General features: G+C 41.6%; 2 protein-coding genes and 1 non-coding gene across 3 annotated transcripts; 1 reads left to right on the top strand and 2 right to left on the bottom strand.

Annotated features, from left to right (window-relative positions):
* Positions 1 to 6,223: 6,223 nt before the first annotated feature.
* On the bottom strand, positions 6,224 to 8,524 carry LOC126804051 (ras-related protein RABC2a-like). Its single transcript, XM_050531809.1, has 6 exons — positions 8,134 to 8,524; positions 7,617 to 7,685; positions 7,464 to 7,529; positions 7,086 to 7,207; positions 6,856 to 6,984; positions 6,224 to 6,756 (listed from the first exon to the last, which is right to left on the bottom strand). Exons 1-6 carry the CDS (start codon positions 8,261 to 8,263, stop codon positions 6,637 to 6,639), a joined length of 636 nt encoding a protein of 211 aa, XP_050387766.1. The 5' UTR covers positions 8,264 to 8,524; the 3' UTR covers positions 6,224 to 6,636.
* Positions 8,525 to 9,191: 667 nt separating this feature from the next.
* On the top strand, positions 9,192 to 9,264 carry TRNAR-UCU (transfer RNA arginine (anticodon UCU)). The gene has a single exon. It is a non-coding gene; the product is annotated as a tRNA-Arg (tRNA).
* A 137-nt stretch (positions 9,265 to 9,401) lies between these two features.
* On the bottom strand, positions 9,402 to 12,426 carry LOC126804049 (mRNA cap guanine-N7 methyltransferase 2). The gene is made up of 11 exons (XM_050531806.1): positions 12,267 to 12,426; positions 12,098 to 12,179; positions 11,913 to 12,007; positions 11,458 to 11,529; positions 11,249 to 11,358; positions 10,986 to 11,108; positions 10,773 to 10,865; positions 10,306 to 10,374; positions 10,103 to 10,191; positions 9,912 to 10,006; positions 9,402 to 9,777 (listed from the first exon to the last, which is right to left on the bottom strand). The coding sequence occupies exons 1-11, from the start codon at positions 12,378 to 12,380 to the stop codon at positions 9,607 to 9,609; spliced, it is 1,113 nt and encodes a 370-aa protein (XP_050387763.1). The 5' UTR covers positions 12,381 to 12,426; the 3' UTR covers positions 9,402 to 9,606.
* Positions 12,427 to 12,525: the final 99 nt, after the last annotated feature.

Genomic DNA, 12,525 nt, shown 5'->3' with positions numbered 1-12,525 from the left:
TTATCTTTGCAACATGTGCAAATGTCTCATCATATTCTATGCCATATGTCTGGGTGAACCCCTTTGCTACTAGGCGTGCTTTATACCGGCTTACTGACCCATCTGGATTATGCTTCACTATAAACACCCATCGACATCCTACAGTCTTCTTGCCATATGGTGGAGGTACAAGCTCCCAAGTATTGTTCTTTTGTAATGCTTCCATCTCTTCCTCCATTTTGGATCTCCCAATGCATCCTGCACTTTGTTAGGTACTGATACAGTAGATATTTGATTCACAAATGACTCATATGACTTAGATAATCTTTTGGTAGATATAAAATTGGCCACCGGATACTTGGCTTTAGTCTGAAGGGTAGGTTCATATTTTTTTGTTGGTTGACCTCGAGTAGATCTATTTGGCAAAACATATTGTCTACTATTAGCCCGAATAGAATGACTAACCTCAGATGAGTGATCTTCTGTACCAGGAGAGCATTGGTCAGGGGTATAAACAGTAGTACGAGAGACATGAGGGGCAGTTGTGTTGTCAGCTTCTGGTGCCTGAATCTCTTGAGTGACGACCTCCGGTGGTGCATGTGTGGCTGACACCTTGGTAATCTCAACATAACTTGTTACCATATCGACTGGCTCACTTGTCTCCCCCTCTCCATGATACAGCTCTTCAAAATAGGAATTCTCACCCTGAAGAGTAGTATCAGAAGAGGAAAAATAACTCATGTCCTCAAAAAAGGTAACATCCATAGTGACATAGTACTTCCGAGTAGGGGGATGGTAGCACCGGTACCCTTTCTGATGGCCTCTGTACCCAACAAACACACATTTAACTGCCCGGGCATCTAACTTAGAACGTTGATGTTGCGGAAGATGAACAAAAGCAACACAACCGAAAACACGGGCAGGAAGATTATGAAAAGAGGGTAATTTGACATGAGATGCAAGCACCTCATAGGGAACTTTCCCTTGAAAAACACGAGATGGAAGACGATTAATAAGGTGGGCGGAAGTAATGACAGCATCACCCCAAAGGTATTTAGGCATGTGGGCACTAAAAAGAATACACCGAGCCATATCAAGTAAATGACGATTTTTCCTTTCAGAAACCCCATTTTGCTCAGGTGTGTAAGGACACGTTGTTTGATGAACAATCCCGTGTGCGTTAAAGAACTCCTAAAAGACATGATTCATATATTCCCCCTCCCCATTATCAGAACGAAGAACTCGAATGGTAGCATTATATTGTGTTTGGACAGAGGCATGGAAGACACGAAAGGCTGGAAAAACCTCATCTTTATTCTTAAGAAGAACAATCCATGAAAGACATGTGAAATCATCAATAAATGACACAAAATATCGCATTCCTGACACAGTAGACTCTTTAGAGGGTCCCCAACATCAGAATTAATTAATTCAAAAGGAAGAAAACTTTTAGTAGAAGTACTAGGGGACCAGGTAGATCGATGACTCTTGCCCAAAATACATGTCTCACAACATAAACAAGACTCGTCCACACTAATAAATAAAGTAGGCATAGATTTTTTCATAACACTAAAAGATGGATGCCCTAAGCGACGATGTCATAACCAAACTTCACTTAGCTTGTCAGAAGTTGAGAGTAAAGCGGTCCGAGACTGTCCCTCTGGCTTTTCTCCTGCGTATGTCAGATCCAGATTAAACAACCGGCCCCTCAGATACCCCCGACCAATTGCCCGTCCGGTGAGAAGATCCTGAAATATCACATACATAGGAAAAAAGGTCACAGAGCACTGAGCGTCATCGTTCAATTGGGGAACAAATATCAAATGATGAGATAAAGCAGGTACATAGAGGACATTATGAAGCTCTATGGTGGGAGTAATACGAACGGGCCTTGTCCCTAACACGGGAAATGCCTCACCATTAGCATTAGTAACATAGGGTACGGGTGGATGAGACAATACGGTGAAATAAGATTTGTCATAAGTCATATGATCAGATGCACCAGAATCAATAATCCATGTATCAAAACTAACAGAGTGAGAAATATTAAAAGCCATACCAATTTGACCGCGGCCAACGATGGATACTGTAGGTGCTCCTCCAGCAGTATGATGATCATGCCCAACCACACCATAGAGATCGGGATCCAGAACTAATTGAAGAGCTGCTTTCGCCTGGGGACGATAATGAGGCCTCTTAGGCCTAAGGTGTAGATATAATTTCCAACAGGTCGCACGAGCATGGTTAGAATCATGGCAATAAGAGCAAGGAGGACGAGGCTGATTCCCGAAACCTGATGGTGGTCCTTGTCGGTGAAGGGGAGCGAAAGTTGCTGGTGGAAGGGGTGGTGCCGGAGAACGAGCATGAACAGTGAGACTGGAAACGACAGCCGGTGCCTGAAGAATACTCTCCTGCTGAGACTCATCTTTTCAGATATAGGTGAAAGCGGTGAGAAAGCTGGGTGGTTCGGCCATTCAGAGAAATTCGCCTTTTGCACTGGTATGCTTTGCATCAAGACCTTTTAGGAAATGGTGAACTCGTTCAAGCTCCTTCTCTTTTTGGTACCAAACAATATCCTCTTGATTTTTGATCATGCAAGGACGTTTCATATCAATCTCAGCCAAAATATTCTTTAGTTTGGTGAAATAGTGCGCCACTGGTTGCCCATCCTGGTGTATTGCCAAAGCTGTGCACATTAACTCATGAACCTGTATGAAATCAGGGTCATTAGTAAATAAGTCGGCTAGTGTCTCCCATATTGCCTGTGTAGTGGCACATGCTTCCACCAAAGCAACTATCTCATCATTCATAGCTTTTCACAACACGGACATGACAAGACCATCATCGTCGTCCCATTTATTGTAGGCAACAATATTCTCAGGACTAGGAGCCTTAGTGACGCCGGTGACATGGCCCATCTTGTGCATGCCTCGAAGATGAGCAGCCATAAGTCGTTTCCATTTACGGAAATTGGTTCCGTTGAGTTTGGCGCCCCCAAATGAACCGTTGTCAGAATCTTTGATAGATACTTCGAAGGTCGGAACATCAGGAAGCTGAGAACCCTCCACTTCATGTCCAGAACCCATTGAAAAAGGAAATAATGTAAAAACACAGGGATTAGACAGCAAAAAACGCGAGAAATGGAGAACAATTTGTCGCCGGTGCACTTGCACTGTCGGTGAGTATGCACTGTCTGAAGCTAACCGGACCGGGTCGGGTTGAGTTGACCGGGTTGGGTTGAGTGGACCAGATCGGGTCGAGTGGACCGGGTCGGGTCGAGTTGACTGTGTCGGGTCGAGTTGACTGTGTCAGGATGAGTTGACCGGGTCGGTGCGAATTTGGGCCGGGCTGTGTCGAAGCTGTGCTGGGCCAGGCTTCTCGGATTTGGGCCGGATCTGGGCGGGTTGGTTCCGGACGCGGCAGCTGTGATTTTGACAGCGTGATGCAGCGGACTTGACGCGGCGGTGCTGAAGGAAAGAGATGTCGTCGGTGGAAGGGTTGCAGCAGCGGGAACGACGAGGAGATCAGAGCTTTGTCGAGGCGTCGAGGGGCTCGTCAGTGTCGAAGAGAACGGCGCTCGTCGAGGCGTCGAGGAGGTGCCTCCGGTGGAAAGGTCGCAGCAGCGGGAACAACGAGGAGATCGGCGCTCGTCGGTGTTGACTGCTGGAGCTCGGGTGAGCTGCACGTTGCCGGGGAACAGTCGGGTATTCCGACTGATTACGTTGCAGTGGTGTGTGCTCCGAGGAAAGGAGGTGACGTCGCAAGGTTGCTGACGTTGTCGACGATACCACGATGTGTGCTCCAAGGCAGCAAGCTCAGCGGCTTAGCACCAAAAAACTGCAAACAACAAACCCAGGTAAAAACAGAGCATTGCTCTGATACTAACTGGAATAAATTAGTTATATTACTTGATGATTATTCATACACATATCAACCTATATATATACTAATCTACTAATCAATATATCTGTGATTTAGTCTGTGATTTAGACTGTGATTCACGCCAACAAAAGCCGTGGACTCAATAAAGGGAGATTGATCTCCATCTGATATTTCCTTCTTCATTTGTTTCGAAAGAGCTCTGCAACTGAGATTAACTCTTGTGGTCTTGTGGATACCCTGGAGGTAGTTCCTATATGCACCTCCTTCTTTATGATGTCTGATTGTCTGGTAATGTCTGGTAGTGAGATGCAGGGATGTTACGGTTTTGATATTTCACTCAATTTGTATGAATAGTTTTCTGTGTAACTGAGAAGTTAAGCAATTTATTATATATAAAGATGTGGCTTGTGAACACCATTTTTTGTGAAATGCGTTTTTCTTTTACTGTGTAGATTATATATATATAATCTTTATCGAGAGTGGACTTTCATTCTGAAATTACATAGTGAAGTTCTAATTTTCGCACATTTTTCGGTCAAATTTTTTCACCATAAATAATTCAATATATAGGTATGCTATTCATGATCATCTCTACAAAATTTCATCCACTTTAACAATGTTTGAGCTTTCAAAATCGAGATTTACACGAACGGTTTACGTTGAACAGTTTTAATTCGTTCATTGATTTAATCTAATTTCAATACCTTAGCAATGTCCGAATTGGATGAAATTTTGTAGAGATGATCTTGAATAACATATATATATATAGGCCATTTCAGGTGCGGACGTCCCGATTCCGGCGAACACAGGCCGCAACGGTGTGGCAGACCAGCAGAGCTGCACTACCCACTTTCCGACGAACCCGTTTGTGCCAGCCGGAACTCCATCTGCGACCTACGGTGGCCGGAATCTGTAAAACCAAGTTTCTGGGTAGATTCCGGCCGCCGTAGTCCCGATGGAGCTTCAACCGGCATAGACGGGACCACCGAGAGGTGGGGAGTGCGGTTGTTATGGTAAGCCCTGCCGTTGTGGCTTGCCGTCGTCACCGGAATCGGAGAATCCGTATCTTAATTAAGGTACAGACGTCCGCACCTGAAAATTCTCATATATATATATATATATATACAGACGTTCTTGGCTACGGAGGTCCGGACTGTCCGGATTCACTGTTTCCGACAACGGCAGGCCACAACGGCGGGGCGGACCAGACAGGATCGCCGGGAGGAGGGGAGCACGGTTGGCACTATCCGCACCGTCGTTGCGCATCGCCGGTGGCCGACATGGCTGAATCTGAACAGTCCGGAATTGGAACCAGACAACAGCGGCAACTATGTCCTGCTATCTAATATATATGCTGAAGCTGGCAAGTGGAAGGAGGTGGACAGATTGAGAAATCTATGAAAATCTAAAGGGATGAAGAAGAGCCCTGGATGCAGTTGTGGATAGAGGTCAATGGGAAAGCCCATATGTTTCTTGGTGGAGATACATGTCACCCTCAAGCAAAGGAAATTTACATGTTACTGGAGGAATTACCAAAAAGGATGAAGGCAGCTGGTTATGTACCTGACACTAAGTTTGTTTTGCATGATGTTAGTGAAGAGGAGAAAGAACATAACCTTACAACCCACAGTGAAAAGCTTGCCATTGCCTTTGGACTTCTTAATACTGATCCTGGAGTAGTTCTCCGTGTGACAAAGAACCTTAGAATTTGTCGAGATTGTCATACTTCCACCAAGTTCATATCTATGATCTATGAGAGGGAGATTATCATAAGAGATGTGAATCGATTCCATCACTTCAGAGATGGGCACTGTTCCTGTGGAGATTATTGGTAACAGAAAGAAGCCTAGTCTCACATTAACCAAAATGTATGTGTTTTTTGAAGGATGACATTACCGTATTCGGATCGGATGGATATACCAACCGCAAACTTTCTTATTCAAAAAAGTTGGCAAGAGAAGAACTAGAGCCTCTTCTAAAGCTGTACAAAATGTCATACGACTGCGACAAGCTGAGCATTCTTGCTTCAGGTGCAGCAGACAATCATGAACCTGTAATTGCGTACCTAAACCATGGTCTGATCAACAGAAAGGGTTCTTCGTTGATGGTATTTTCTTACTGACATCCCAGAAACCCGGACCATCATTTTTACCTGAATTGAAAGGGTGATGGCAGTATCCAAGTTGAGTTGGGTCATTCAGTTCCTTGTTTTGCAAAAAAAAAAATAAAAAAAAAATTCCCGAGGGGTAAGAAGAAGGAGAAGGATGCTCAAGATTTTGCTGGAAGTGCAGTACAACTACTCCAAGCTGAGGTTAGATTCTGGGCCTTACTTTTCTTGTTATTTGAGATCAAGAAGCTCTGTTTCTCATCAGCGAGAGGCCATGTTTACTCATAAGCAACAGATTGAACACATAAGAAATTCTGGAAAAGAATGAATAACTAGATTCTATAAGTGCTTACACTAAAAAGATACGACTTCCCATGCAGACAAAACTATATTCTGAAATGTTGCAGTCTCTGTACATCTTATATAATTTACAGACATTTGTGGATACGGAAGCATTATTCTCTAACAAGCTCTATCTTTGAAACGCTTTAAACTCTCGTACTTCCACCTGCAGAGTACAATAAACTAGCTAGAAACTATCTTAAACCCAAAAATATTTGTCATGGAAGTGATGACAACAATTTGAGAACGGCTTTTGGAAAGCCATAGTCCACTTAAGTTTCATTACCCCCACTTCTTGACCTTGTACCGGCATGATCTAATGTTTTCTATTGATTGCAACAAGTCGCGCTACAAGGCATATGGTCTTGGTCTAGTTGTTTCTGCTTCAAAATTTGTCTCTTCACATCCACAGACCCACTCTGCAGTAGGCTTGGTACCTCCAGCATCTGCACAACCGTCAAATTTGTTGCAACTTAGAAAACCATTTATGCATCATTAGATGATAGCCTTGAAGCATGTTAGGTCTTTAGTTGTGAGATTGGTACCTTCAATGTGAGATCTTTAAAGCATTGCTGAACATTTTCTTTAGTTTTAGCACTACATTCAAGAAACAAACATTTATGCTCCTGTGCAAGAGCCATCCCCTCTTCTCTGGTTACAACCCTCTCTTTATCCTGGAAAGGTTATACATCATTATCAGCTTTAAGTATTGAGCAGGCACAATTGACATATCTTTGCATACATAGGAAACCACAGCTAGCAGAACCAAACTTACCCTGTCAACTTTGTTCCCGACTAAAATTTTAATGCAGTCTTGATTGGTGGAGTACCGGTCCACTTCCTTTGCCCATAGATTTGATAAATTTGTAAAGGTTTCTCTCCGTGTTACGTCATACACTGAGATTGAAATAAACAAAAGAAATCAGTTCCATTTTTTGATTTGCCATAGTTCTCACTATGGCTAAGGAACGATTTAACATCAATGTGCAATTCACCCAATGAACAAAATAAAAAAATTAAGTATCTTCAATGGTTGAACACTTGAAAACATGCATTTTTGTTTGATGCGACGTGCAGAAACCTTTGAAGACAATAAACCAAGTCAAGAATAAGTGATCACTCAAGAATGGACAGTGAAATGCTATAGACATACCAAGAATGATTCCATGTGCACCTCTGTAGTAAGAGCTTATTACTGTTCCGAACCTCTCCTGTCCAGCTATGCGCAAAACAACACAATATTCACAAACTAATTCCATTGAATGATTGAAATGGCGAAAGAAGAATCTCAAAATCCATTAACTACCCGTGTCCCAAATTGTCAGCTTCAATCTCTTCCCATCAACAGAAAGCTGTTTAATCTTGAAATCGACACCTTGAAAAGTTAAATGGTTGCAACAGAAGATCAGCAGCAATAATAATAGCAATCAGAGAATTCAAAGAACCAAAATAGTTAGAATTCCTTCAAGTTCATCATTAATTTCCAATAGTAATAGTAAAGGTCATAATATTCAAGCTCAGGTACAGATACAAGTATGGCCTTCTAATTTGGTTCCTTCCATCTAGTGGTGTGGTAGTTTACTAGACTCTTCATATACAAAGCCAACAAAGAAATAGAAAGAAAAATCAATGCATGCCCCTATTGGAGTTCATGAAGTTTGCAAACTGAAGACACAGAACACCAGTATTTCGTAAGAGTTAGAACCCAATTAAGTACCTGAACATGTAACTGAGACGTCAATTTCAAAGAGAATTTGAAACAGCTAAAGCTTAAAACTTAAGGCGGATGAATCATGAATGAATACTAGTATTAGTATTAGTACCAATTGTAGGAGAAAGGTCTTCAACAAAGTCGGAAACGAAGCTCAAAAGAAGACTGCTCTTTCCAACACCAGAATCACCAGCCAGTAAAATCTTGAACGAGTAATCATAATTTCTTGGTGAGCTCTTCATTCGTCGAGAGATGATGTTGAACACCTCTTTCTCTATATAATTATATAGTTATATACGTTTGTGTGTGTGTAGCTTCTTCTTCTAGTACTGATCGATATTTCTCTGGTTATGATCTTCTCATCAAACACAAGCAAAAACAGCAGAGAGAGATAGAGATAGCTAGTCTTATAATTGGAAATGGGAAATTTCCTGAGGTACCAAGACGTGGTATTGGCAGGTAGCTTATACGTGTACTCTGTGTATGGGACTATGAGAGAGAGAGAGAGAGAGAGAGAGAGAGAGCTAGCTCAGCTGCTTAAATATACAAGTAGTGTGTTTAAATATGTCTATCCTATCTAGCTAAGAATGATTTGCAGTCCTCTAATTTGTGCAAAAAGGATTGTGCAGGAATTTTCGTCCTTTCCTTGAACGGCTTTGGAAGCTTTCTTAGTTTCTTAGGCCGGGTTTATTGGCAGCTAATATTTGTCTCCTTGCGAATGTCACACATTATAAATCACACTTAGCCTTAAGGGCTTCACATTACTTTTGTTACCTACAAGACCTGTGAAATTTTCTCACTGAAATGATGGGTGAAAGCTGAGGTATAGCTTTCACAAAACGAAAAAAGGATGATGTGAAAAATAGGACACCTCAAGGTTGGTGTTGGACAAGGCCAGAGATGAACAAGTGTTCACCATGCAAGGAGCACGCAACCAGACCTTGCTACGTACCCCTATTATATGGTGTCGGTATGAAATTGTGATCGACATGATTATATATCTGAATATTTTGATCCCTCAAATTGTGTGGACTAAACTGATTGGATCCCAGAATCTCAGGTTGTCACCTGGCAGAGTTGGACCAACAACCTCAACCCAAATTATAATCCTTGGTTAAAGTCATGGAAGTAATGTTTTTACTAATTAACGAAAATATCTGGTAACAACAAGCGCCCATGGCCTAATGGATAAGGCGTCTGACTTCTAATCAGGCGATTGTGGGTTCGAGTCCCACTGGGCGTGCATTAAAGTATTTTTCTATTTTCTTGATTCCATTTCTGTTGAACACATACAAGAAAAGCTTTAGACCCGTTTGTTTGCTTGTTTTTTTTTTTAAAGGAAGAAATAACAGATTCAAACGGATCTTTGAGAAGTTGGAGTTTCTGATGAACTGAAATTGCTTATCAAATGTGAAAGCTCCACTACAGAAATGTACACACACACACACCACCCACGAAACGAGTACAAATTCCACTGGGGAGAATGTAATCATCTAAATAAAGTTCTAAACCCTCCCTGGCCTACACAAGTGTTACAACTTTGCACAACAGTGTCCTCTATGTTAAACATTAGTGACTTCCAATACTAATTTTTCTTGCCTGAAACAACCACCAGGTCAAGTGGCTCGGCAAAACGCAACTCGGCGGGGCCAGGACCCAAAATCCCCTTTTGCTCACTAATCTTCCCAAGGCCGGGAAGAGGCGGCTCGGCTGTACTCTTTTCTTCATCTCTCCAGAAACTTCCATGCCACTCTTTCTACAATGTCGAAAGCAAACACATTCAATGAGATCACATTGAGTAGAACCGTAAAAGATGATTCTGAGATTAAAAACGTAGAATTTCTTCCTCACCCAATTTCAGTGTAATCCCCACAAGTTTAAAATACTAACCTCGTCAATAACGAATGGGGGATCCTGCACCGGTGTCATAACTGGAGGAGCAATTTCAGGGTCTGGCTTTTGAAATATAAATGTGGTATACAGACCTGCAAAAAAAAGGGAAAGCAAATGAGGGACTATAAGCCAAAGTGCAGCTAGGCACATTGCAATAGACAATGAGGTAGACAGAATGAATGCAATACCTAACACATCGTATGATCGGGGAAGAAGTCTGCCTCGCGGATCAGCAAGGTTTGGACCTAAATTCATTAGCATGCCAGCAAAATGTGCTCTAAAAGAAAATCACCCAAAACAAAAAAGGAAATTTAGAAGTCGGCTGTGATAAGTTGAAGTAGAGTTATCAGAACTTCACTAACGGGATTGTCAACAGAAAATGCATTCAAACCTGTTGTCATCATAAAATTCAGTAAGATTTTGAATCTCCACGCACTCAATACCAGCTTCTCTGGCTAACCTGAATATCATACAACAAAAGTGATCACTAGAAAATTGATATCTAAGGTAGAACAATTACGGCCAAGACAATGAAGAGTGTTTGACAAAGCCAAAGAGTTGATACATGGCAGTGACCAGTAACCCAAATCTCCTGACAATATGATAAATAGAAGAAAAAAATTCACAATCAAGAGTAAAAAAAATCTAAAATTGAATTTTCAATCAATTTAGACTTAGGATTACACTGGATCAATTTCAGACAAGTACAAGTAAGCAAGCCATCATCATTAATAAAGTCAAGCTTTGAACAATGATAAACTTCAGTAACGCTCAAGTGTGATACATATGTCACACAAAACAATATCCTATAATTAGAATCAAACTTTACAGGCAAGAAAGATATACTACAATTAGTACCTAATGAAGCTAGGGAAATGAACCAAGCAATGGGTTTCAGGAGGAAGATCATTAGCCAATTTCAGCAGGTACTTCTTTCCGAATAAGGGGAACCTGGATGTTTCAAGTAAACTCATTGGGATTAAAAGTGAACAGTCCAAGAAAACAGAAGCTACTTGTCCAAAAAGGAAGAGAAAAAAAGAGTCAAGGTCCCTGATATCTCAGAATACATACTTCTCTTCCTCAATTTCAAAAGTGATCACATAGTTCTCTGATCTAATGCAGTTGGGAACAATGTTTGGTTTCATGCCAGCACTTCTGTTGTGGTATGCTTCCACATTCTTCTGGTACTTTGCCCTGCGTAATTACAATGTTAATAACCTAGCAGTAACAATCTCCACAGGCATGAAAATAATTCCGCAAATTTCTCGATATCGAACAAACTCAATGCTATAAAACTAGCTAATGGACGTGTCTTTCGCAAGCATATTTCATACCATATTGTAGATGAGTCAGGAGTAATACCAAAAAAATAACCCCCTGGCTTCAATAAAGCCGAGACATTTAACAAGAGCCTCCTTGCTTTCTCTTCAGTTTGGAAACACAGCTGCAAGTGAAAAAGATTTGAAACACTTGATTCTTAAAGAAAACACATCCATTAAAATTAACAAGAAAAAACGAAGAATCATAAAAAGTATATTGAGACCTGCAAATTCTGCAAGCAGCAAACTAAATCAGCCAGAACGGTGTCCTCATTCAGATGTGGCCCTATATCATCCTGTCAAACACAAAACGATCCAAAGCAAGGAAAATATCAATACATGTATGAACCAAACAATCCCTATCTGAATTGATCAACATAAAAAGCATGGAAAAGACATAATCTTTCAACGTGAAATGTTAAGACAGTCAGTACAGGTAGCTGAAACTTGTCGAAAACACAGAATGTGAACTAACACAGACTTCCAATATTGATCTAGTTCATGAGAAACCTAGTAAAAACTAGTGCAATACTATTCTGGGGTTGTGATCAAAATGGGACTACAAAAATCGATCAGGTGGGAAACCTCTTAAAAAGCTTCCAACACTCAGTAAACTAAATTTGGAAGCAGCAACATGAACAAGACACAGCCTTAACAACATTGAAAGAGAGAGACCAACCATGCAGGGGTCAAGCTCAAAGAAGTCAGCAGTGTAGCCCTTCCTCTGGCTCTCCCACGCTTCTCTTTTCTGGCTTATCCCCGACGTCGAAACATCTACCAATCACAGCCACCATTACATCACATCACAACACAACACAACACAACACAACACAAAATATGCATGAACAACAGATAATACAATACCAATCCCAATGTAGTGACCGATTTGGAACTCGTCCCACTTCTCCGGGTCGACTCCTCCGCTTCCGCAGTACAGCTCACACACCTTCACAGCCACAAATCACCCAATTAGATGAATACACGTGTGTGCGACTACTATAGAGAGAGAGAGAGAGATAGAGAATATACGGACCGAGGCGTATGGGTGGACGAAGATTTTGGTGAGGGCAGATTTGGAGAACTCGTAGAGTCGATTGTGAGGCGACTCGGCTCTCGGCGCCGCCGGGTGTTGCGGCATCATCATCATACCTGATTCTCTGCTCTGCAGCTCCCAGAGGTCGGAAAGCTCTCTAATGTCCAAGAGAGAATCCGAGACCAAAATGTAAATATATAATTAGCTTCTAGCTCAGGCCCTTGTTTGCAAATATATAGACAATTACACAAATGGTCGC

The sequence above is a fragment of the Argentina anserina genome, chromosome 7, assembly GCF_933775445.1.
Source record: "Argentina anserina chromosome 7, drPotAnse1.1, whole genome shotgun sequence".
Lineage (NCBI taxonomy): Eukaryota > Viridiplantae > Streptophyta > Magnoliopsida > Rosales > Rosaceae > Argentina > Argentina anserina.
The sequence above is the reverse complement of the archived record's forward strand: the minus strand, read 5'-3'. Positions and strand labels throughout refer to the sequence as shown.